Source organism: Cygnus olor, chromosome Z (genome assembly GCF_009769625.2).
Source record: "Cygnus olor isolate bCygOlo1 chromosome Z, bCygOlo1.pri.v2, whole genome shotgun sequence".
Taxonomy (NCBI): domain Eukaryota; kingdom Metazoa; phylum Chordata; class Aves; order Anseriformes; family Anatidae; genus Cygnus; species Cygnus olor.
The window spans coordinates 36,926,206-36,948,220 of record NC_049198.1 but is presented as its reverse complement, the minus strand read 5'-3'; the positions used below and the strand labels follow the sequence as shown (position 1 = coordinate 36,948,220).

Below are 22,015 nucleotides of genomic sequence, written 5' to 3'. Positions count from 1 at the left end.
CATTCCAATAAAATATATCTAATCTGTGACTTTATGTTTCCCCTTTTTTCTAGTCCATTTCTGACATGGAGAGACATACAGCATATTATTGTCAGGACTTCTCGTGCAGGACATCTGAATGCTAACGACTGGAAAACCAATGCAGCTGGTTATAAGGGTGAGAACTTTCTTTCTTGTTTGCCATCAGAGACAACATCTTATTTGACATTTATGAAGAAGAACCAATTTCAAGTAATTTGTTTGTTGTGTTGTGCATAGCTTTGAGACTTTACAGGCTCAAGCTTAGGGGTCCTATCTTCTTTTTTATAAAGGAAAGCTCTTAAAATTACTAAAATAAAAAATGGCAGCTACAAAATGCATTGGCCAGATCCAATTAGTCTCTTTCAGTCCTATCTTGTGCACTGCTAAGAGAAAATTTAGTAAATCAGGTGTTTTAAAATTTTTCCTCATATAGACAGTATTCTGATAAAATAAAGTGAAGCTACAGCAGTTACTGGATGCAGACTGTGTTCTCATTTAGGATTGTTTACAATTTTAAAATGGCAAAATAGCATTAAATGCTTTGATTAAAAATGGTGAAACACTATTTTTAATTTCTGATTTATATTATTCACTCTACATTATTTATATTTAAATTTTTTATAGGATTTAGGATAATATTAAATGCAGAACTATAAGTATTTGTAACTGGACAAAAATCGTACTCTTCAATCACAGAATCATAGAACTGTAGAATCATAGAATTATAGAATGGTTTGGGCTGGAAGGCACCTTTAAAGATCATCTAGTTCCAATCTCCCCTGCCATGGGCAGGGACACCTCCCACTAGATCAGGTTGCTTAAAGCCCCATCCAACCTGGCCTCAAACATTTCCAGGGATGGGGCATCCACAGCTTCTCTGGACAACCTGTTCCATTATCTAACCATCCTCAGAGTAAAAAATTCTTTCCTTTCATCTAATCTGAAGCTACTTTCTTTTAGTTTGTCCCATCACTACACACCCTGGTAAAGAGTCCCTCACAGTCTTTCCCGCAGGCCCCCTTTAAGTACTGGAAGGGCACTATCAGGTCCCCCTGGAGCTGTCTTTGCTCCAGACTGAACAACCCCAACTCTCTGAGTGTCTCTTCATAGGAGATGTTCTCCATCTCTCTGATTATCTTTGTGCCCCTCCACTGGACTTGCTCTTACAGGTCCATGTCTTTCTTATGTTGGGAGTCCCACAGCTGAATGCACTACTCCAGGTGGGGTCCCAAAATAGTGGTGTAGAGGTGGAGAGTTGCCTCCTTTGACCTGCTGGCCACTCATGTTGTAGTCAAGGATAAGGAGTGGCTTTCTCAGTTCATCAAATAAATAATAAATACATTTGCAAGATGGATTAAAACTGGCCCTTTAATCCATCCAGTGTTGTATTTCAACATGCATTGGCTTCTGATTTCCATTCACTATACTCCTACTGCTTTCAGTCTGGATTGCTTTAAAAAAAAACAAACAACGACCAGAAGGGCTTATTTCTGGTTCTTTTTTATAGGAATTCCACCCAAGACAGCAGTACTTCTTTTAAGATGAGTAGAAGTCTTGAGATTTGAACTGTTTTGTGCTAGGATCTCCTGAAAGAGAAAAAAAAAAAAAGTAATAAAAAAGAACCATCAAATCCTTACCCTGGTTTCACTTTAAAACTGAAGCCTAGCATTAATCTATTCCAGAACAAGTCACTGCTACCATAGAGCATCCTTAATATATCATTCTGACCTATGACATTTCTTCTGCAACTGAATAGGAACCAAAAAAAAAAAAAAAAAAAAAAAAAAGCTTTCATTTTTGGATCCAAACCAGACTCTAACTACAGAGGATAGTTTTAGAAATGGGTATTTGACTCCAGCCCCCTCACCATGCAAAGGTTCGGACATTCAAGAGCCTGCTTTTGTCCCATTTACAACAAGCTCATGCCCACATGCAGAAACGCATACAGTGAGAAATAGATACTTCCTTAATTGCAATAACATTACAGTATTTGTTATTGTGAAACATATCCCAGGATTTAAAAAGTTTTGGCAGGACTTTGTGACTGTATTATCATTTTGTTGGAACTATCTGAAATTCAAACAATGCTTTTCAAGTAGCATAAAATAGAGTGTTTTTTCCCCCAGCTCACTTCCAAAGTTCTATATTTTTATATTTTTCCACTTGTTGCCCAAGAGAGCCAAATACCCTGTAAGGCATTTCACAGCAGCTGTCACTCATTAGCTAAGGAGAATTCACACTAATGCACCAGCAGTAGCAGCAGTGGCAGCAGGGTTTGCACTCTTACACCACTAGCGCCTGCTTATTCTGAATCCTTGGATCCACACATTTTTCTATGTATTGTAGCAGACAAATTGTGAGGAAAAGGGCTGAAAAAGTTTTCTACTCCACTTTTGCAAAATCATGAACATAGGTAAGCTCAGATGGGTGACTGGGACTCAGGAAATACAACTTGACCTGGCAGAGCTCTGCTGTAGACTCCATGGTGGAATTGAAAAAGAGGAAGACAAACTGAGTGCCTCGACCTCTGTGGAGCTCAGGAATCAACTTTAACCCAAATAAAAGCACCAGTTTTAACTAAATTATTTTGGCAACTTAGGCTGAGCAAATGGTTCCAATAAAATCCAGCTCTCTTTAAACCTCTGTTGCTTTTGGAAGTAGGAGAAGCAAAAGATTTAGATTAAATCACAACATCCAAACCTGAACTCAAAAGGGGGTTTGCACACCACTGCTGGAAAGGCTGAAACAGTTTTTTTACTACTGCACGTGGCAATATTTAGTATAATATTACACTATTATCCTTCACTGTTGCCAAGAGTAACAATTAATGTATGGTTTTTCGTAGATGAATTACTCTGATCAGACTGAGTTCCTCAAGGAATTGTATCATAATTTTGTTGATGGCAAGATCCATATTTCTTCCAGGGCATGTTCTTAACAGGAGAAGGGGCGGAAGATTTTTTCTAAATTAACTAAAGTAAAGGCAGTCACAAGAAACAATCTGCCTTTCTTCTATGCATCTGGAAAAGAAAGAAAAAATGAAGAGAAAGAGAGGGACTGGCTTGCTCCTTTAGAAAGAAGAGCTGAAAGGGTAAAAACAACAAAAACTTGGAAGAACCTTTCTCTCAACAAAGGGTCAGCAAGAGCTGGTAGTTGAAAGTGGGTCAGCATGCTTTTCAGTAGGCTGTTTTGCTGGGCTGCATGGCAACACTGTCCCTCACTGTAGTCCCTTGCAGTGTTTCTCCATTGCAGAACACACAGAAGGAGCAATCATTATTGGTTGCAAGATCTCTGTTTTTTTATGTCTTACATTCATAAAAAGAAAGATTAATTCATGAAAAGCACTTGAGCCAGCCAGTCGATTTGCTAAAGCAATGCCCATATTTGTTTAGTTTTCTGGCAAGTAAACAGCATTCATTAAATGCATGTCAATAGAATTAAGCCAGAAACGTGTAGGAATTTTTTCCTGGTAATTTTTTTTATTATTGTTTTGCTGCCAACCTGCATGCATCTTTACTCAGGAACCTATTACCTAGCAGTCTCAAGAAGAAAGACTCGGATACTTATTTTGGAGTATTCTCTGGTCTAGTCAGTTGTATGTAATATTTGTTACTAGATAGGGATACATAATGGTCTATTTCACTTCAAAATCAGATTTACTTTTTATAACTAAAACAGTTAATTAACTGATTATATGCAAAAATACTAGAGAACATCTGTTTTTGTGAAGATACCAAAATAGTTGGTCTGGTTTTGCTATGGCAGATCGGTATGCAAAGGCTCCTTGTTGTGTCTATTGTTTGGTCAACAACAGAGCATGCAAATGCATTCATAAAAAGGGAATGCTATGTTAATGCCAACTTGTCTCTAGGTTGAAAGATACAGAATGAGATGCTGCAATTCTATGAACCATGATCAAATCATCTGAACAATTCTTTATATGTAAGCGAAGCTCCAAATACTGTCAAATACTGTCTCTGGGGAAACAGACCATTTGGAGTGAAGGAATAGCACAAATTTGCAGGGAGATTTTTAGAGAACATCCTTCACTCGTCATGGCTCTAAAGTATGGATAATAACATTTCAGTACAGTGAAATAAAACGCTACTGAAAGATAAAGGAAAATCAAAACTCTAGACCCTTTTTTTTTTCATTTTGGGCCATTCCCCAGCCCAGTGGAGTTACTCTCCTACAGAAACTGAGTTATCTCTTGTGCCAGGGTGTGACAGACTAGCAGAGATAAGTCTCATCCATTTAGATTTTAGATTAATCAAAGTTTCTGCTGCTTTAGGAAAGAAGTGCTCACTTAATGGTTTATGGCCTTTTAATATAATTGTTTAATTATAAATTTTAATAAAACTAGTCATCATTCTTGTTGTGAGCAGGGCACTACCAGTTCTGAGAATGAGGAAGAGATGAGACTATCTGTGTTCCTATGACTGCCCAGATTTGAATTGTTGTAGGATGATGAGTAACCAAGCTGAAATTCAGATTTGTGTGAGAAAGGCTTCACAACAGTATGCATATTTCAGAGAAGACAAGCTATTCATAAATACCCTGCTGCATATTTTAAATATTTTTTAAATTATATTTTGAAATCATTGTTAGAAGCTGGCTTAAGACTTTGAAAAACAGAAAGCATTTCATGAGCTGGTATGTCAACCAATCAAAGCCATTCATCTATCAAATGGCCTTCAGTCTTACAGCTGCCAGCTGACATTTACATACAGCATTAGTAGCCAATAGCAACTCCTACCCAGCCATAACACCATGCACATGGTGCATGGAGCATGCAGAACATGGGCTTTGAGTTTGGCTGTTGTAAGGGCCCAGTTTGGGGTGGTATGGCAATCTGACAACAAACACATGAAATTGCATTGGTCTTACTTTGTAGGAATGAAGAAGACTATATCCTATGCAAGCTGGACTAATGATTTTTTTTTTTTAATCTTTTAAAAGATAAAGCTGATATTTTCAGGTTGACAGCTTAGAATGCTGTCAGTAAATTACCTGCTCAACCTGTTGAAGAGCACGGGCAAATGCAAACTCTCTCACATGTGACATGTTTATCATGCTCTCCCAGGGCTCTGTTGGCTCAAGGCACTTGTTTCCTCATCAGGAATACCCTTAGCACCTTGTCTTCTGACCACCTGCTCCTCTCCAGAGGCCCATGGCTTCATTGCCAAGGCACCACAGATGTATTTCTGCAACTATCCACCACACAGGCAATCCCATTAAGTCAGATTTTGCATCCAAATGCATTAGTTCTTGAAAAAGCTCCAGCTCAGTAGTGCCATTCTCTAAACTACTAGTGTAAAGGTAACATCAGAAGAACCTGACACCTAGAGTCCTATTTACCAGTCATTAAGCCACAGGACTTTAATATTGTTGAAATTATATTTAAATGGAAACAAAGATATAACATACCATTTACAAAGGGTTCCACAAACCAGAATCTTGAATAGGCGGCTGAGAGCAAGAGTTCTGGAAAAGCAAATGTGTGTTCAGAAAGACAATCCAGCTTTATCTTACATGTACTTGACCTAGACTTCAGCAAAGGCAGATATAACGTCTGAGAGAAAGACTAGCACTCACCTACATAGACAGGCATTAGTATTGCACTAGTTGAACTGTTTACATTCATTTGAATGCTTTTTGCCATGCTTGGAGGTTGTTTGTCATCAGGACACCATTTAGTTTAGTAACAGGGAATTAAAATTAATAGCTAGTCTAACAGCGAGCAGAAGTGTCACCCCAGCAGACAGAACATGTAAGATAGAAAAAGGTCTGTGCCCTCAGGAATCCCACAGCCATCTTTAAATATCACAGGAATCATGAGGTCAATACCATAAAGTTTATCATGACTTCTAACAAAGACCATTGCTGTAGTTAGAAAAGATATGGGGTGGTGGGATTTGGAAATGAAGATGGTGGAGGAAAAAGAGCATAAAAACATGTGTTTTTTTTTTTTTTTTTTTTTTTTTTTTTTTTTTTTTTTTAGCAGCAAGTTTAAAATGATTCATGCTTTTTATTTTATGGTCACTGCAACTTTTATTGATGGCTTTTGTTTCCTTTCCACATGTAACAGTTCAGCTGGCAGCTACAAATAATGTTTTTGAAAATGTAATATTAAAATTGCATTAGGACTGTTTCAGTATTTCATATGTTAGACCCAAACAAATAGCAGTGTATCTAAACTATGCTGGTCTTGAGTGAGACCTAAAAGATCTCTTTGGGATTTGGGGAAGGTAGCTGGAAAATATATTGGATTCTGCAGCCTCAGTCATGGTTGTTGGATATATTATTTTTTACCTAGCACAAAGTGAGATCCACCCAATGTTGCTTTCAGTTGAAAGGTGTAAAATCAGAAATACATCTGTATAGTTCCAGAGATGGAGAAGTACAAAGTAGAAGAGGGAATCTCTGAGAGAAGCCAGGGAGGTGTCATTACTTCTCCCAGCCTCAAAATCTTCATTGTCAAAGCTTCTCATTACTCATCCGCTCTAAAGCACTCTGTTCCCTGCTGGCTCTGAAAAGCAAGGAAAGGAACTGTGAATTTAAAATAGAATATAATCAGAAACTTCAGGCCTGTGCTGGGATACATAAAGAAAAAGTAGATTGACATTTTGTGTTACAGTTGGTTGCTTTCCTGGAATCATATATTGTGAGTCCAATTTACACCTATTTTAAAATGTAAATGAAATGGTTCTAAAACAGGAGTAACAGCAGGCAAAAGGCAAAATTAGGCTTTAAATTTCTATTATAATAGCACTCAGAATTGTCACCAATCCATGATCAGCTCAATAGACAAAGAATTTTGAAAGACAGTACCTCTGCTGAACAACTGACAGACTTGATGTCCATCTGTCCTAGATACAAAGCTATGTACAACTACTATACCCTGCAACTCCTAATATTCCAGACATTGCAAAGTGGACTGTCTGCACTAACAGGATGTATACCATGGGAATTATAACTTTTGACGTTATTTTCTTTCAGCAAGCCTAACTCAGACCTTTAGCAAAACTCTGAAAAGGTTTGGGGGACAGGGAGGTAGGGAGAATAGAGGAACAAAGTCTTCCCCTATGGACTCATAACCTAAGAGTCTACCACTTAATTTGAAGTATAGATTTCTATTTTACAGTCTTAAGAAAGAAGAGCCAGGACCTATGAATTTAATAAGTGAATGATAAGCTGATACAATTCTTCAGAGTAGAACACTTATATACAATGAAGACTGCATTTTAAAAGAAAACCCCTAAAAGTTATATACAGTTGCATGAACCATTTACATGGTAACTGTTGAAGCAGAATGTTTGTGAGGATGTTCCAGGTAATAGTCCAGCTGTACTTGTATTACGTCCACGGCAGTGGTAAGCATCTTATGCACGGGGTAATTCTATCTTTTTTTAAGAACAACACTTGCCTTTGGGATCACCAAAGCTCTTCATTGCTGTTGCATTGCTTCAGTGTTCTGCTGTAACAATAAAACTGGCAGTTGTTTATTATCAGAGTGTCTCTACTTCAGTGGGCCAAGGATTCAGGCTGGTTAGGAAGCAGTTCACGCCATCTGCTACTTGGTCTTTTAAGCATCTAGAGCATCTTAGTAGGATCTAGAACATGTAGTATTAATAGGGAAAGATGCATGCTACTGTAGGACAACTGAGATCAGTTAAATGTCTGAAGCTGTGTGTAACTACAGCACTTTTTCTCTCTGGAAAAATCAGCTCATCAGTGTTGCTTTTAACTCAACAGATACAGAAATTCACCCACAAGGTCTATTACCAGTGCTACTGATCCAGCAATGGCATAAAATTGGCTGAATGTTTAACTTCCTTTTGCTTTGGGTTATTGATCAAAACCTACCACATATTTCTATAGGGACCATGTGAAGTCTTCTTAGCAAATTAGTATTTTTGCTGCTTTGGGGTGAAGTTAGTGTTGTTCAAGTTAGAAAAATCACCATCATTGTTATTAAATAATTTGCAATATACTTCAATAAAACTCTGCACATTTGTGTGTGTCCTTCCTCTGCTGAAATCTGCTGCAGCCCTATGCTTAGTCAGGAATGAGTTTGAGTTTAAATGTCCCTCTGGAGCACCAATACTTCAGAACAGACAGCCGCTGTGCAAGACAGAACAAGGAGGATGTTCTGCACCATGTGTCTGATACACCTGGCAGCATAGAATTGCTGTCTTTGTGTCTCCTGCTAACAGTCTGTCAGCATTTCCTCTTACAGTCCCTTTACCTCATCTGTCATCATCTGTTCTGACACATAGCCTAGCATAGCAGCTCTTACCAAAATGTGTTTTTATTGTTTGATAGAGTAAAATGACATTTGGCTGCTTTTATTAAGTTATTGGGGAATCCTAAATGTACCTCTGAGGGTAAACTTGCTCCTAATAAAGGAAACTAATACATTTTCTTAAAAAGTATTCCATGGTGCAATCCCAAACTAACTTGTTTTGTTTAAAGAAAACTTGCAAGCTGCCATGTTTTGCAAATGGATCTTCATGCCTTTCAGAAGAAAACATTACATAAAAAAGACTATCACTGAGTTAGAAAGATATAGTTTCTTTTACTGTAGGTGGTCCCTAGCCAACTTTATTTCAGCAAAATTTTTTTCCCCCTTCTAAACTCACATAATCCTTAGATTTATTCTATTCACGTAAACTGGCATATTTTAGGCAATATAAATGAATGTCTTCAGTAAAGGCTTTATGATTCATGACCAAATGCTGATCAGAGAAGAAGCAGTTTGTCCATCTTAGCCATCACCAACCAGCAATAGTCAGTTTTCCTCTTCTGTCACAACCCTGCTCCTTTAGAGGCAGAGAATTAAACCAGTCTTCCTGGTCACTCTGCTGAGGTTTTCAGCAATGTACACGGGTACTTTGACACTCGGGAAAATGTCCCCATGTGCAGGGCACAGTAGGTACCATGTGCTCTAAGGACAACATTAACATGATCTAACCATACCTAAGCAAGCTCTGAGAAGTGAATCAGATACTTGCCTGGGCCTTGCTGTATGCAGGGGAGAACCTGGCAGGGCCATGCTGGGTACCCAGGGGTGGTCAGTGCTGACCACTGACTGTGAGATGGCTGAATCCCAAGACCAGAGAACTCTGCCTTGAGGTTGCTAACATTCATGAGAGAGGGAAACATTTGGGTGGTACTTACTATACGTATTAGTAAAGGCTGACTGTGGTGCCCCAAAAGTGCCATTTGCTCTTAGTCCTCTTTGTCAGCCAGTAGCTATGCTTAATAACCACGTTTTAAATTCCTGAAGCAGATAAATACTGCCAAAGTGTGAATACTAATATGATCTTAGATTTAATTCCCTGATGTTTTAAGGTTGTGTATTTTAGGTCTGTTTTTTGTGTCAGCAGTCTCAGCGGGTGATGTACTGTCAGATTTACATACAGAAACAAAGGTACACTGGCTGCAGGAGGTTTAGCTTCTACTAGCTGTTCCACTAGTGCTCCTGGAAGGTCCATAATTTACTTATCAGTGAATAGGAGCTTTCAATCAGACAAATCTGTAAAATCTAGAGGAGTGATTGTGGTGTGTTTTTTTTTTGGGGGGGGGGCAGGGGAGAGGGGGCAGCAAATCAATTGTCAAGTTGATCCACAGTTACTATATTATTGGTGGAATCATTTGTACTGATACAAAAATCAGTAATTGACATGAACACAACTAGGAGATTAATCAACATATTCTGCTATCCTCTGGACTCCTCAGTTTCTCATTGTGCATCTTTGTAGCTGCCACTTTTAAGACAAATTTATTGGACAATTTTCTGTCCTTTAATTCCTCCTGTAGTGTGATGGTAAGATTAAGAACTCAATTTTCTTCCATCCCTGCTGAGTCTTTAAAGATACCTGGACTTAAGGGAATCATACGGGAAGGGGGGACTGGGTTTGTTATTTGTTTTGTCCTTAAGTAGAAAAATTTAAGGTTTGGTTCTCTATAAAATATAAAATTTCAAATCTTGTACTTAATGTAAAAATCATGAGGGATTTGATTTTATAACAAAGAGTAAAAAAGAATGTTCTTGCACTTTTGTGTTATTGGCTTGCAAAGCAGTTATATGTTTCAGAAATCACATCCAGTTATCACAGATTACTGGTCATAGGTTGACACAAAACAGGGAATTTAGAGTTAAGGATATGGCCGAAACAAGATGAATTCTCATTCAAGATCAATGCTCTTTTAGTTAATACAAGTTAATACAAGACAAAACAAAATGAAAATAGTTTAAGCATTGTCCAATTGTAGCACTTCTCCTTTCTTGTCCATTAGTTTTATTCAGACTCTCTTTTCTGCTTGCAATGTGAAGCATTCTAATATACTAAGCAAACAACAGAAACTTAAAGTAATATAGAATTAGAGCTTTATATCTGCAAATAAACTATCAAACATAAAAGACATGCTACTGTATGTTGACTTGAAGTATTTATCTGGTGAAAGTAACATAAGAGTCTCACATCTTCTAGTCTTGCTAAGCAACATTTAAGAAAATCAAAGTATAAGGGGCATTTTAGACTCTTATTTTGCAGCTTTTTTTTTGGATGAGTCTGAAGCAAGATCCTAAGGTAGCATAAATGAACAGACCATAATTTACATACCAAACAGCTAAATCTAGCTGAGGACAGCTGCATATCCTCATTTGAAAAACCGAAGTTATGGATATTTCAGAATCATTAAGTACTTGATGTGTGTGTACGAAATGCTTATATTTCTGATGCTGCTTTCATGGTATAGAAAATTAAAGGACAAAATTATAGTGGGGAGAAAATATTCTAAAGTGTTTTTCATCAGATGAGCAAAATAGCAAGGAAGGCTTAGCATCTAAGCTACTGATGAGAGATCTTGATGACAGGCAATGAAACTCCAGCCTAACAAATCAAGTTTAGCTACACTGAAGCACTGGAAGTGCTGTATTATCAGTGTCTGTGCACAGGTTTCCTGCAGTCTGCATGATGCTGTGTTATGATTTATCAGCTCCAGCCATTCATATTTCTCTCAGTCAAGTGGGATATACATTCTGCCTTTAGATTTGGGGGTAGCTTTGCATCTTCTTTGTACATAAATAAGAAAGTTATTGAATTTTCAATAGCAGATTCAGACAAAAACAAAGGGATTATGAAAAGCTGGGGAAGTCTATCCAGCAGCTGAGCAGGCCTTGGTTTCATGCTGCACTAATAGAGGAACTGCTCTAGGGATAAATAAATGGACTTTAGCTCTGGGAAATGTTATTTTCTGTAATGATAAGAAGAGTAAAGAGATCAGCTAAAACTCAATATTTACTTTGTGTTCCAGGAGTTTCTCTGAAACTAGTCCTGCATCTGTAAAGCCTTGTGCATGACTGTGATTTTGCAAAAATAGAAATAGGTCAGTTTGCATTGCTGTGTGAGTAGAGAGAGGATTCAAGAATAGTTCTGCCCATCGATACTTTGAGCACCAGGAGATCACAGTTCTCAGCCCTCAAGTTTGACAAGAGAAACGAGCTATTTCTTAACCACCAGCTTACATTACACCAGTTTCACATTCCAATTCCATCTCTGAAAGCAAAATATCTTCTTGCAGAACAGCCCTGTACCTCCCCTAACATGGTCAATGATTCCTAGCAACAATCAAGCCTAGTACTAAATCACAGCAGTGATAATGTAGAGCACTTCAGTGCAAGGTCCTGGGGCATTTTGCACTCGCAGTTACCTTATCTCATTCTGCGGTCATCAGTACCTTTCAAATACAGCTTTCCTGTCAGTGTTAATAGAAGTGAGCTCAGTACCATTTGCATACAAATCAATGGCTGTTCCAGTTGCTTACCAGAAGACATTTATGGCCCTTTGTAGACCATCAAGGTCATTTTTTCCCTCTGGGAGAGGCACTCTGGCACTGAGTTCACAGCAGTACCATCACATACACAGACGAAGGGGTGCAATTTGAAGGCAGTAAGAGACAAAATCTGCTTTTTTCTCTGAGACACGGGGGATCAGCTACTTTTCTTAACTCTGTGATGGTTTCTTAAATTGCTATTATTTAGTCTTTGAAAATGATGGGCCTCTCCTGGTACCTGCAGCTGCTAACCAACCCACTGGATCAAGGGCTTTGAAGTGCAAACATTGCAGACAGCCAAATGTTAGCTGTCTGGAAGCTTCTGCCATGGAAGGCTTTAGGAGCACCCCTGACTGTCAGGATGTTTTGATTTGAATTGGAAGGCCTTTCAAGAAAAAAAAAAAATGTATTTTTGTTTTAACTGTGGAAAAAAAAAAAAAGCCAGCAGGTGCAGAACTTTTTACTCCCACCTCTGTTCTCATGCAAGAGAGTTTAGGCATTGAATGTCATAATTGTCATGGACAATTAACACAACGCTATAACTTCGGGTGAAAAAAAATTCTCCTGAATGAAAAATGAGCACAACTATCTTGAAAGTAATTTTTAGGGTTAGAAAGGTAGAAAGTTCACTCACTAGATTTTGTTTTTGTTTTTTTAATGCGCATATCAGGGCTAAAAGGGCATTTCTAGTGTTTGCTGGCTTAAAAGCCACTTTAAATTTTAGTCAGAAGCTCACTGTCTGTCATGGTGGCATTGTTAGGTGCTCTTCTGACCTCATTTCTGGGTGAACAAAGGGAGTTAAGGAGAAGTTTGTCTCTTCTTTCAGGTCAACATATCGGCTGAAGACACAGCAACTTACAGCACTACAGACATCCCAAGCACTGAAGTAGATTGTTTCCTTTCAGGAATTAAAAGTGTATTTTCTATGGACTAGCTCAAAGGTTCCTTCCATTCATAAAAATTTAAACCCTCGCTGTCAAAATGTGGTACTATACAGAGCAACTGTTTACTATACAGAGCAACTGTTACAGACCACATGAGTTAATACTCTTGCTCCTCCCACTGTTCTTCTGAGCAGACAATGATTATTAACTAAAATTTTAAATAGCAAAGCAATAGATGCAGTCTAAGAATAGAAGAGTGACTCCATAGATAAACATGCAGATGCAGTTTTTACAAGATGATGTCTATAAGCAAGGTGATTTCCATCTCAGAAACCCTCTTCACAATACAATTTCTCTATCTAAGCCTTCCTTGCCCTTTTTCTGGATGCCTCCACACACATGTAAAAATAGGACATCTTTTTCCCCGTCAATTTGTTTGTGGTGTATATTAAAGAGAATTCAGAATTCTGAAGGAAGGCTGAATTTAACTATTTTCATATATTTTAGTAATTGTGTTTCATTTCTGAAAATTGTACCTGTCTCCTTTGGCAGAAGAGCTGTGCTCAGTTCTTTCAGAATGAACATTTCCATGCTATATGCACTTCAGTTTGGGAATGAGGGAAAAAGGAGATGGAAAAAACAAAAACAAAAACAAAAAACAAAAAACCACTGTTCATTAACACAGTCATTGCACCTTACAGGATTTTCCATTTTCCATTGAGGAACCCTCTTTGGCTGGTAGTTCCAGACAGTATTAGATGCTGCCATATTTGGAAGATAGGATCCTTAAGCACTGATTATTTTTATGCTTTGAACTGTTACTTGTTAGACAAGGTTGGGTTTTTTTTGGAGAGAGTCCTGTGAATTCTGGTTTGGCAATAAATGGAGGCTGCTTTCTGAAAGCCGCTGCAAAGTGCACTTGGAAAAACTTGCACCATGCCTTGTCACATTACTGATTAAAATAGTGCTTAGGATTTTCTGAGGGTTTTCTGGTAGCAAGTAAAACTGATGTATTAATACAGTGTTATTTGTGATCTAAACTCCTTCCTCTGGTAGCTTTTCTTCTTTCACCTTCTCCCATCAGGACTTTACAAAGAGCACCAATTTGTCATAAAAAATCAACACAGTTAGAAGCTCTTTCTAATTCATCAACATCTATTTGCAAGCTTCTGTTTTGGTTGGACCAGCAACAAAACAAACATGCAAACAAACAAAACACAGCTGATTCAGTAAGTGAATCTTCTTAGTCTTTGTGAGTTGCTGGAATGCCCGAAACAGTTACATGAAGTCAAGTACTCTTAAAAATTAGCAAGAAGTTAGAGATACAGGATTGGCACAAGTCTGTAGGAAATGTCTTGTCGTGTTGCTGAACATTTGAAAGTTCAGTCCTTTGTATCCTAAAAAGCTGATGGTTTAAAGCATTTTGCTTCTTTTAGTAGAGGGCATTCAGGCATTAAAGACATTGAGTTTCTTGCAAGGGAACCGTTGATGGTTCTCCATAGCATGAAGGAAGGGTAGGTAGAGGTGAGGTAGTAACTTCTAGGTATGAGTGTTAACAGAGTGCTAGTGGAGTGCTCAGTACCACTGTGTGTGCAGTCCATGCAGTAGGTAATATCAGAGGTCAGCAACAATGTCAACAGCTGTCTCCAGCAGTAACTTCACAGTCCTTCATCTGCAGATGTGAAAAGGAGGTAGAGGGAGGAGTCTTCCTGACACAAGCATTGCATAAGAACAAGATTACCTTTAAAACACTGTACTTCAGATGCCATGCTTCTCACCCTCATCATGCAGGCAACTTTAGGGAAAGGTTGGGTCTAGCTGGTTGGCTGGACAGTGGGAAGCATACTGCATACAGGAATAGGAGACCATCCACATGCTGCTTACACACAAGAAAGTTAAGAGCGTACCACATCTATAAAAGACAGTCTGATCTTTCTTAAATACACTGTCTCAGTTACCTTCAATATTTATGTGCATGCATGTGCTTGCTATTTGAGTAACAAAGATAGCCCTCCTCACCTTCTTTATACCTTCAACATTACATTATGTAAGAGGCCTGGGCTGAATTAGGGCACGTGGACAAGGAGCAATCCGAGGCACTTATACTGCCTGGCATTCTGTAGTTCTTGTCCATGCTTTGTGTTGGTCATTTGTTGTCTCTCTAATAAAGCAGTGAACAGATTCAGTGAACAAATTAGACATTATTTTTCCAGGCCAGGAGATTTTTGAGCTTTCTGTGAAGGCAAGGGATACGTGGTAAAGAAGCAGTTTCTTTTAGGATCTGACTCTCTGGAATTAGCCTATGATGAAAATCAAGGTTTTATGCTATAATTGCAACTGTTCTGTTTGTGTCTTGCAGTGAGCCACCTCTATGGATTTGGACTGATGGATGCTGAAGCAATGGTGATAGAGGCAGAAAAGTGGACAACGGTCCCTCCACAGCATGTGTGTGTGGAGAACACGGATCGGCAAATCAAGTAATACCCGCTGCCAAAACTCTTGCTGGCATAAACTTGTGGAAAGAAATTGGGTATAATTTAACCCTCCCTTGCATTGTGTTTAATGTATGATTTTGAAAGCTACACTGGGGATCTCTGTCACCTTCACAGATCTCAGGTCATTTGTCTATAAAGGTTGTTCCCCATAGCGATTGGAAAAAGGGCCCTAATTTAAAGAATGCCCCAGAAGTTGAAGGTACAGAACAAGCCAGGTTGGATGTTGATCAATACTGGTATAGAAGTAGAAGAATGTCTAAGAAGAAGAATGTCCAATCGAGTGCACTGCAGTCACCTTTGTAAGATGAGTACAAACTTATCTGTTGGGGGTCTGACAGGTAAATACTCTTGTCATTAAAACCTTACATGATAGTATCTCTCTCAGTCAGTCTCAAGAGAGCCTGTCTAGAGGCTAAGACTAAATTGCTGTCTGCTTGCTAGGATAGGTTTTCCATAGAACCAGGCTTAAGAGCAAAGTTCTGTATGTGCACTCTGTGACTACAGAGAAAGCATCAGACACAAGGCATGTTTCCAAAGCATTAAGGTCATTGTGGATACTTTTTGTTTGACAAATATACTTGACAGCCTTGACCCATAACTGTTATAGTCTGCAAGGACACTGTGCCAATTTAAACCAGCTGAGTCAGATGCTGGTTGCCCACTGTTTGCTACAGATAACATGTAATACTTGCTATTACGTAAGCAAGGACTATGGCTATGCCAGGCATTTCCTGGGGCTTAACAAGCAGCTGTGATCCCATGACAATCCCAACAATTCTCAGCTGGCCACTAATCCTCAAAAATGCTCTGTCCCAAAGGCTTATTCCTTTTACAGGTTTTTCACAACCCTCTTTTAACATGTGGACATATCAGCATAGCCCTTAACAGAAAGCCAGGCAGTTGCCAGGAGCTGCAGTAAAATTACACTGTGGTGTGTTTCTGCTGGGAAATAAGTGTTAAAACTAAAGACATTCACTACTATGCAAAAGTGATTGGGTTGTCTTATTCTACAGAATAAGCAAGAAATGCTGATGTTGTTTTATGTTTACATTATAGAACAATACGACCCGACAGCGTTGTCCGTTCAATTTACAAAGCCACTGGCTGTTCAGACAATCCTAACCACCACGTGATCTACTTGGAGCACGTTGTTGTGCGCATCACCATTACTCACCCTCGACGTGGAGACTTGGCAATTTACCTAACCTCTCCTTCCGGAACTAGATCACAGCTCTTGGCCAACAGGTACAGTATGACAACGCAACTTCACAGTCAAGTCAGCGTGCAGAGCCTGCACTGAGACTGCAGCATCAGCAAAGAATAGTCAAGCCATTACCATAGGTTTCCTGACAGATACAGGCTAATCATTTTTTCAGAGAAAGATGGAGAAAATGAAGTGCAAATGAACTCAAATACGTAAATCTCTGTCTTTATTAATAGATGTGTAAGCTGTAAATCTGCTGAAGATCATCATCTTTAAAGCAAAGATTAGTCTATTTTCATACCCTTGTGTGGCTCACCAATTATTTAATGGCTGGAAATTCTGAAGAAAATAGTAACAGGCTTAGTGTTACGGAAGGAAACTGAAGCTGAATGGATGTGTGCTTCTGCCATACTCTTGGCACTTATTTTTCATTTCTCTCTTTTCTTATCCTTTGTTCACTAGTAATAAAAATCAGATAGAATAGTAATTCTCTACTCCTATTTTCTTTAAGCTTTGTGAATACAGCTATGACTCCTGGTGTCGCCAGTTTCCACCCTCTTCAGGACTTTTAATGAATAGGAGTTTGCTAGCTTTCCAGACTGCCCCACATTCATATCCATATCATCCCAGCCAAATTTGTCAATACAGTGACTGTAAAGCTCTGGAGAACTGCATGTCTTCCTGACCCTCAGCTGTAAAATGACCTATCTTTCCTCTTGAGAGGAAGGAGCTATTTTTGAGACAGGTGGAGCTCAAATTGATCTGGTTCTGACAGAGATGTAAACCCACGTTTTCATTAGAGATGAGGTTAATTTAAAAGGAAAGATTCAATGAAAATATTCTTCAAACTATAGACATAAATGTATCAAATAAAGAACAAGTTGTGCCAGAATTTTGGGGCACTCAAGAATAACTCCTGTGTTTCATTATGAGTGCCATCAGTGCCTTGCTGATAGAACACGAGCATAAATATCTATGTATTTCACTGCTACCCTGAACAAAAAACCTTGCCTTTTGCTAATTGTGCCAAGGCAGACTTCTACCCTCAAAACAGTTATGAATCAGGCTTTTGTTTTCTCTTTGAATAAATTCCTCTTTAGTTTTCTATTCCATTTTTCATGCAACCATTCTTCCGTGCTTCAAAATGAGAAAGTCTAAAACTCCTCCACCTAGGTATCCAAACAAAACAATCTCGTGTAAACCCAGTGGTCTTAACACAGCTAACTTTTGGCTCTAGACATTCATGTCTTGCAGTTGACTCACAGCAAGTGGGAGATAAAGACATTCCAGTATTCACAGTTCACCTCTGGTGATGACTGGTATGTGGAATAGGTACAAAGTCTAATTCAGTCTCTTTGTAACCTTAGAAAGTAATTTTTCTGTACCTGTGGTAGAAAGATGCAAAGGTATTCATTAAAATACAGTGATGTTCAGCTGTTTCTTACCCTATACTATCAGAAGGCTAACCAGAAAACAAAGAAACCTGAAAGACCTTTTAGTGTTTTGCCATTTTGCAAAAATGAATTATTAATGACAAGCAAATACTTGTACCGTCACACCAGAAATTCCTTTCCCATGCAAGATTCAGAGGTATACTGACTTGTCAGTCACATATGGATGAAACAAACTCACAGCTCAGGGGTAATAATATTAAGGAATAAAGGCGTTTTGCAAACTCTAGGCCTGAAATACCTAGAGACTTCACAAGCCCTTTCTTATGGTGAAGTGGGAGAGTTGTTATTTGCTAACATGAGAATGCATTTAATTTTGAGACATTTGATTATTAAAGTATTTATCACGAGGACATCAGAATAAAGACAGGCAAGTACAGGTAGCATGAAGAGATGCATTGGCAGAAAGCAGTCTGGTGGGTTTTATTCTATAGGCCAAGGTCCCAGAGGCTGCTGTACATTGCTACTACCTGACTGAGACGCTTTTCTCAGACATACAAGACCTTTTAATGCACACGTACATGATTAATAGCAGCAATACCAGCTGTTTTTACTGAACCCAGGAAAAACCTCATTGCTTTACCATTACTCATCTGGGTTTAATTTGAAACAGTTTGCTGGTAAAATGTCTTAAAGTGCAAAAGGTATATTTTACACATGTGCACTTCTTCTGCACCAATTCTGGGAGAAGAGTCATTGAGTAGTTTCTGGTGCATTGACGAGCAGGTCCCTCAAGGCAATATCTGGCCTTTTTTCTGCATATTTTATCCTTAATGTTGGCATCCCCTGAAATGACTTCAGTAAGAAAACTTGTTAGTCAGAGGCGATGTGGATTCCTTCGCAGGCATTTGGTGGATTACACTGTCACTGGCTTGAGCCTCATGTGCATTCTTCAAAAACTGCATTACAGGGAACATCTGCTTTGTTGTTTGGAAAGTACTAAACATGATTACATTGGATGTACTGCAACAGAGCAAAATACAGGCTTGGAAAGTGCTGGCTGCTGTGAGGATGAGGCTACAGTTAAGTCCAAAGGGGAACAGTATCCCTTTTCTGAAAACAATTGGCCATTGGATTTGGCAGCATTGTTTTCTCAGTGTTTTTGAGACATGCTAAGATTAGTACACTCAGTACGAGGGGCCATGGAGGAGAAGCTAAATAGAAAAAGGGCAGAAGAAGCAAACTTGGGGCTCATTTGTCTCCCAGTGGAGTTTCGGTTTGTTTAATTCCTGCCCTTTAAATTTAAAGCAGCTGCTGCCATTCGAACTGCGTAACTGAAATTTTTTAGCCACGTGGTGGCAACTTTCCAGGCCACTAGCTTCCTATGCTTATATGGCACTGACATTAATAATACCTCTGTTCAAAAACAAAGGGAAGTATTTTCATGACCATCTTTTTCCTATAATGAAACCTTAGATAATCAGTAAATTTTAATAATAGCCCTTTCTGCAGAAATCTCTTAGATCAAAAGTGAGGTATTCTTGTCTAATCTTGCTTGCTAGATCACTCCATAAAAAATCTTGGTGAACAGAAGTAGCGGAAACCTTTCTTTATAGGAGGACATTTTGATTTCTGGACCAGCCCATCTTATATCTTATACCTGAAGTTTACACATTATAACCTAATAACAAAAACAACATTTTATGTATCCAAATACGAAGAAAAGGGTCAACCTTCATACTGAGTCTTACTGTTAGAGTAACTGAAAACGACATGCTGGTGATATTATTAAATCCAGAATGAGCAAACAATAATCCTCTCCTTTGTACAATGTCTACGGGGTGAAGCAGTTCTCAGAAAACTGTCTTGCAACTCTTACCCACTATATTTTACTTCATTCAGGTTGTCTACATCTTTTATCTTAGTTTAGTTTTGATTTGACATCCTACTACCTTTCTACCACCCATTCTTCAAGCTCCTTTAATTGCAACATCAATACATCTGAAAAAATATTAGAATGCTTCTTTTGTTATACCCTGTCAGTGTTAGCATTATATAGGTTAAAGAGCTCTGGGAACACTAGAGACCCAACACCAATATTTTATTTTATTAAAAAAAAAAAAAAAAAAGTTAAGCTTCTTTTTGTACCAAAGAGGAAAAATTACCATTGATTTGTCCACCTCTGCAAGAACAAATAATGGGGTTAAATGTGCAAAGCAGTACATGAACACATCTAAGTGACACTATCCTCTGTGTAAGTCTAAAATCCATCCTGGAACATGCTCAAAGATAAACATGGAAGAAAAATGAAGTGCAAATATACCTGAGATTTAGAATGACACATGCCTTTCTTTCATGACTGAGAGTAGTAAATAGTTAATCAAAGGGTTCTGCATATTAGGCATATATTAGCTTGTAGAATTCAGTGTTTCTAGTTCAGTTATAGCAGAAAATTAGAACCCATAATAAAAATTTTGAAATAATTTTCTGTAGTAGAAGTGGAAGTGAGGAAAAATGGGTGAGCACATATTTAGGATCCAGCTAAATGTCTTAGCTTTTGAGTTTTGTATTAAATGAAGAAGAGAAGCAGTGTAAAATATACAAGAGGACGAATGCCTAGGGTTTACGCATTTGCACCAGCTACTATGGTGAGAAAAAAAGAATCTTTTCCTAGCTATACAAAAACTAGACCAACCTCAATCTTACTATAATAGCACTTATTGCGCTGAGTTTCACTTGGATAAATTGCATTGTGTGATGGAGAGTCAGTCTATACTGATGTCCTTACCCTAATCATTTATCCCTTTCAACCTACCTGACTCATCAGGATAGGAAAAGTCCATATATGGAACCAAGCTCACTCATGCTCTTGCATTAGCATTTCTGCTCACTCTATTTAGAGTGAGGTTTCTGAAGATTTATGTATTAATAGGAAAGCACACACAGCTTTTTAGAAGACATCTATAAGCATCAGGCACACAGCTGTCTGAGTAGTACAGCGTATGGAGCTCAGCAGCATGACAGGTGTTTAGGTCATGACAGAGCATTTCATGATGATATGTGCAGTCCCTGGGGACAAGCTCTCCATAGTTAAAGATGATGGCTGCTGTTCTCTCCAGCATCTCAGATGGCAGACATTGTACCCTATGGCTGATACTATTTTACAAACACGTTCTTCATGTCAGCTCCGACAGAGGACTCCATTGCTTCATAAAATTAACTGCAATAACAAAACTTAAAGTGTAAATTTAAGAAAAAAATACATATGCATATGTTTTAAATAAATCTTTAGATCTCATATCCAGAAGTTTTAAATGATCATCCCTGACATATGTAGGTGAGAAAGCTTCTCAGGTGCCTGTGTGCCCTCTGACCATTTCTTTTTTTTTTTTTTTTTCCTGAATACTTAAATGCAGGTGGGCAGTACTTCTTGACTCAATGCTTTGGTTAAGTCAGTTTGGGCTGTCTGCAGTTCTTCAGGGGTTACATCTCCCAGGGGACAGGTGGTTGAACCATGTGGAGAAGAGCTGTTTCAAGGAGAATAGTTGATCAAAGCCTTTGCAGGTGCACAGCTCAGGAATACGCTCTGTACATTTTTCAAGATACAAGCTCACTTTAAATGTTGTGGCCAATTAGACCAGTAGGCAAGGACCGCTTGCCTGTCAGGCTGCCAATTTAGTAGGCTGGAGCCTACTAAAGCTCCTTCTGGAGCTTCTCTGCTGTTACAGAGAAGAAAATAGCCTTGTTTTGCTAGCTACTCCACTGTTTGCAACCCCAGCCACCAGCCAGAGCAGGGTATATGTCTCCTGGCTCTCCTTCTGGTAAGTTGAATATGCATAGCATGGCTGTCAGTGATCTGCAGCCGTACATCCAGGGATGAGAAGAAGATCTAGATAATAAAAAGAGACTCTTATATACGTTTATCTTTTATTGTTTGTGATGGGTGATTGTGGTGTACCCAAATGGATCTTCCAATGCTTTTTCTCACACAAAAGGAATCTATTTTACAAATTAAAACAAAATCTACGTTCTTTGCATTTGGGAGTGTAGAGATTCCTTGCTAAGTAACTTAAACACTTTTCTTTTCTAGCCTTGTGTTCCTAATTGTGGAATCTCCTAAAAGTGGCTAATTGTCCCCCATTGTGCCTAAATTTAATTAAAAATGAATATTTCTGGTTG

At 38.5% G+C, this 22,015-nt stretch overlaps 1 protein-coding gene and 1 long non-coding RNA gene across 3 annotated transcripts in view; one reads left to right on the top strand and one right to left on the bottom strand.

Moving 5' to 3' along the window:
• The window catches only part of PCSK5 (proprotein convertase subtilisin/kexin type 5), a 251,454-nt gene that overhangs the window by 148,991 nt on the left and 80,448 nt on the right, over positions 1–22,015 (top strand). For both annotated transcript variants that reach the window (XM_040539991.1, XM_040539992.1), the window contains exons 10-12: positions 54–157; positions 15,106–15,223; positions 16,298–16,486. In XM_040539991.1, coding sequence (XP_040395925.1) covers positions 54–157; positions 15,106–15,223; positions 16,298–16,486 — 411 coding nt within the window. The remainder of the gene's footprint in view (positions 1–53; positions 158–15,105; positions 15,224–16,297; positions 16,487–22,015) is intronic.
• The window catches only part of LOC121061326, a 31,985-nt gene that overhangs the window by 4,508 nt on the left and 5,462 nt on the right, over positions 1–22,015 (bottom strand). The window contains exons 2-3 of the long non-coding RNA XR_005815051.1: positions 6,334–6,550; positions 5,449–5,505 (exon numbers count right to left, since the gene is read on the bottom strand). This is a non-coding gene — a long non-coding RNA (uncharacterized LOC121061326). The remainder of the gene's footprint in view (positions 1–5,448; positions 5,506–6,333; positions 6,551–22,015) is intronic.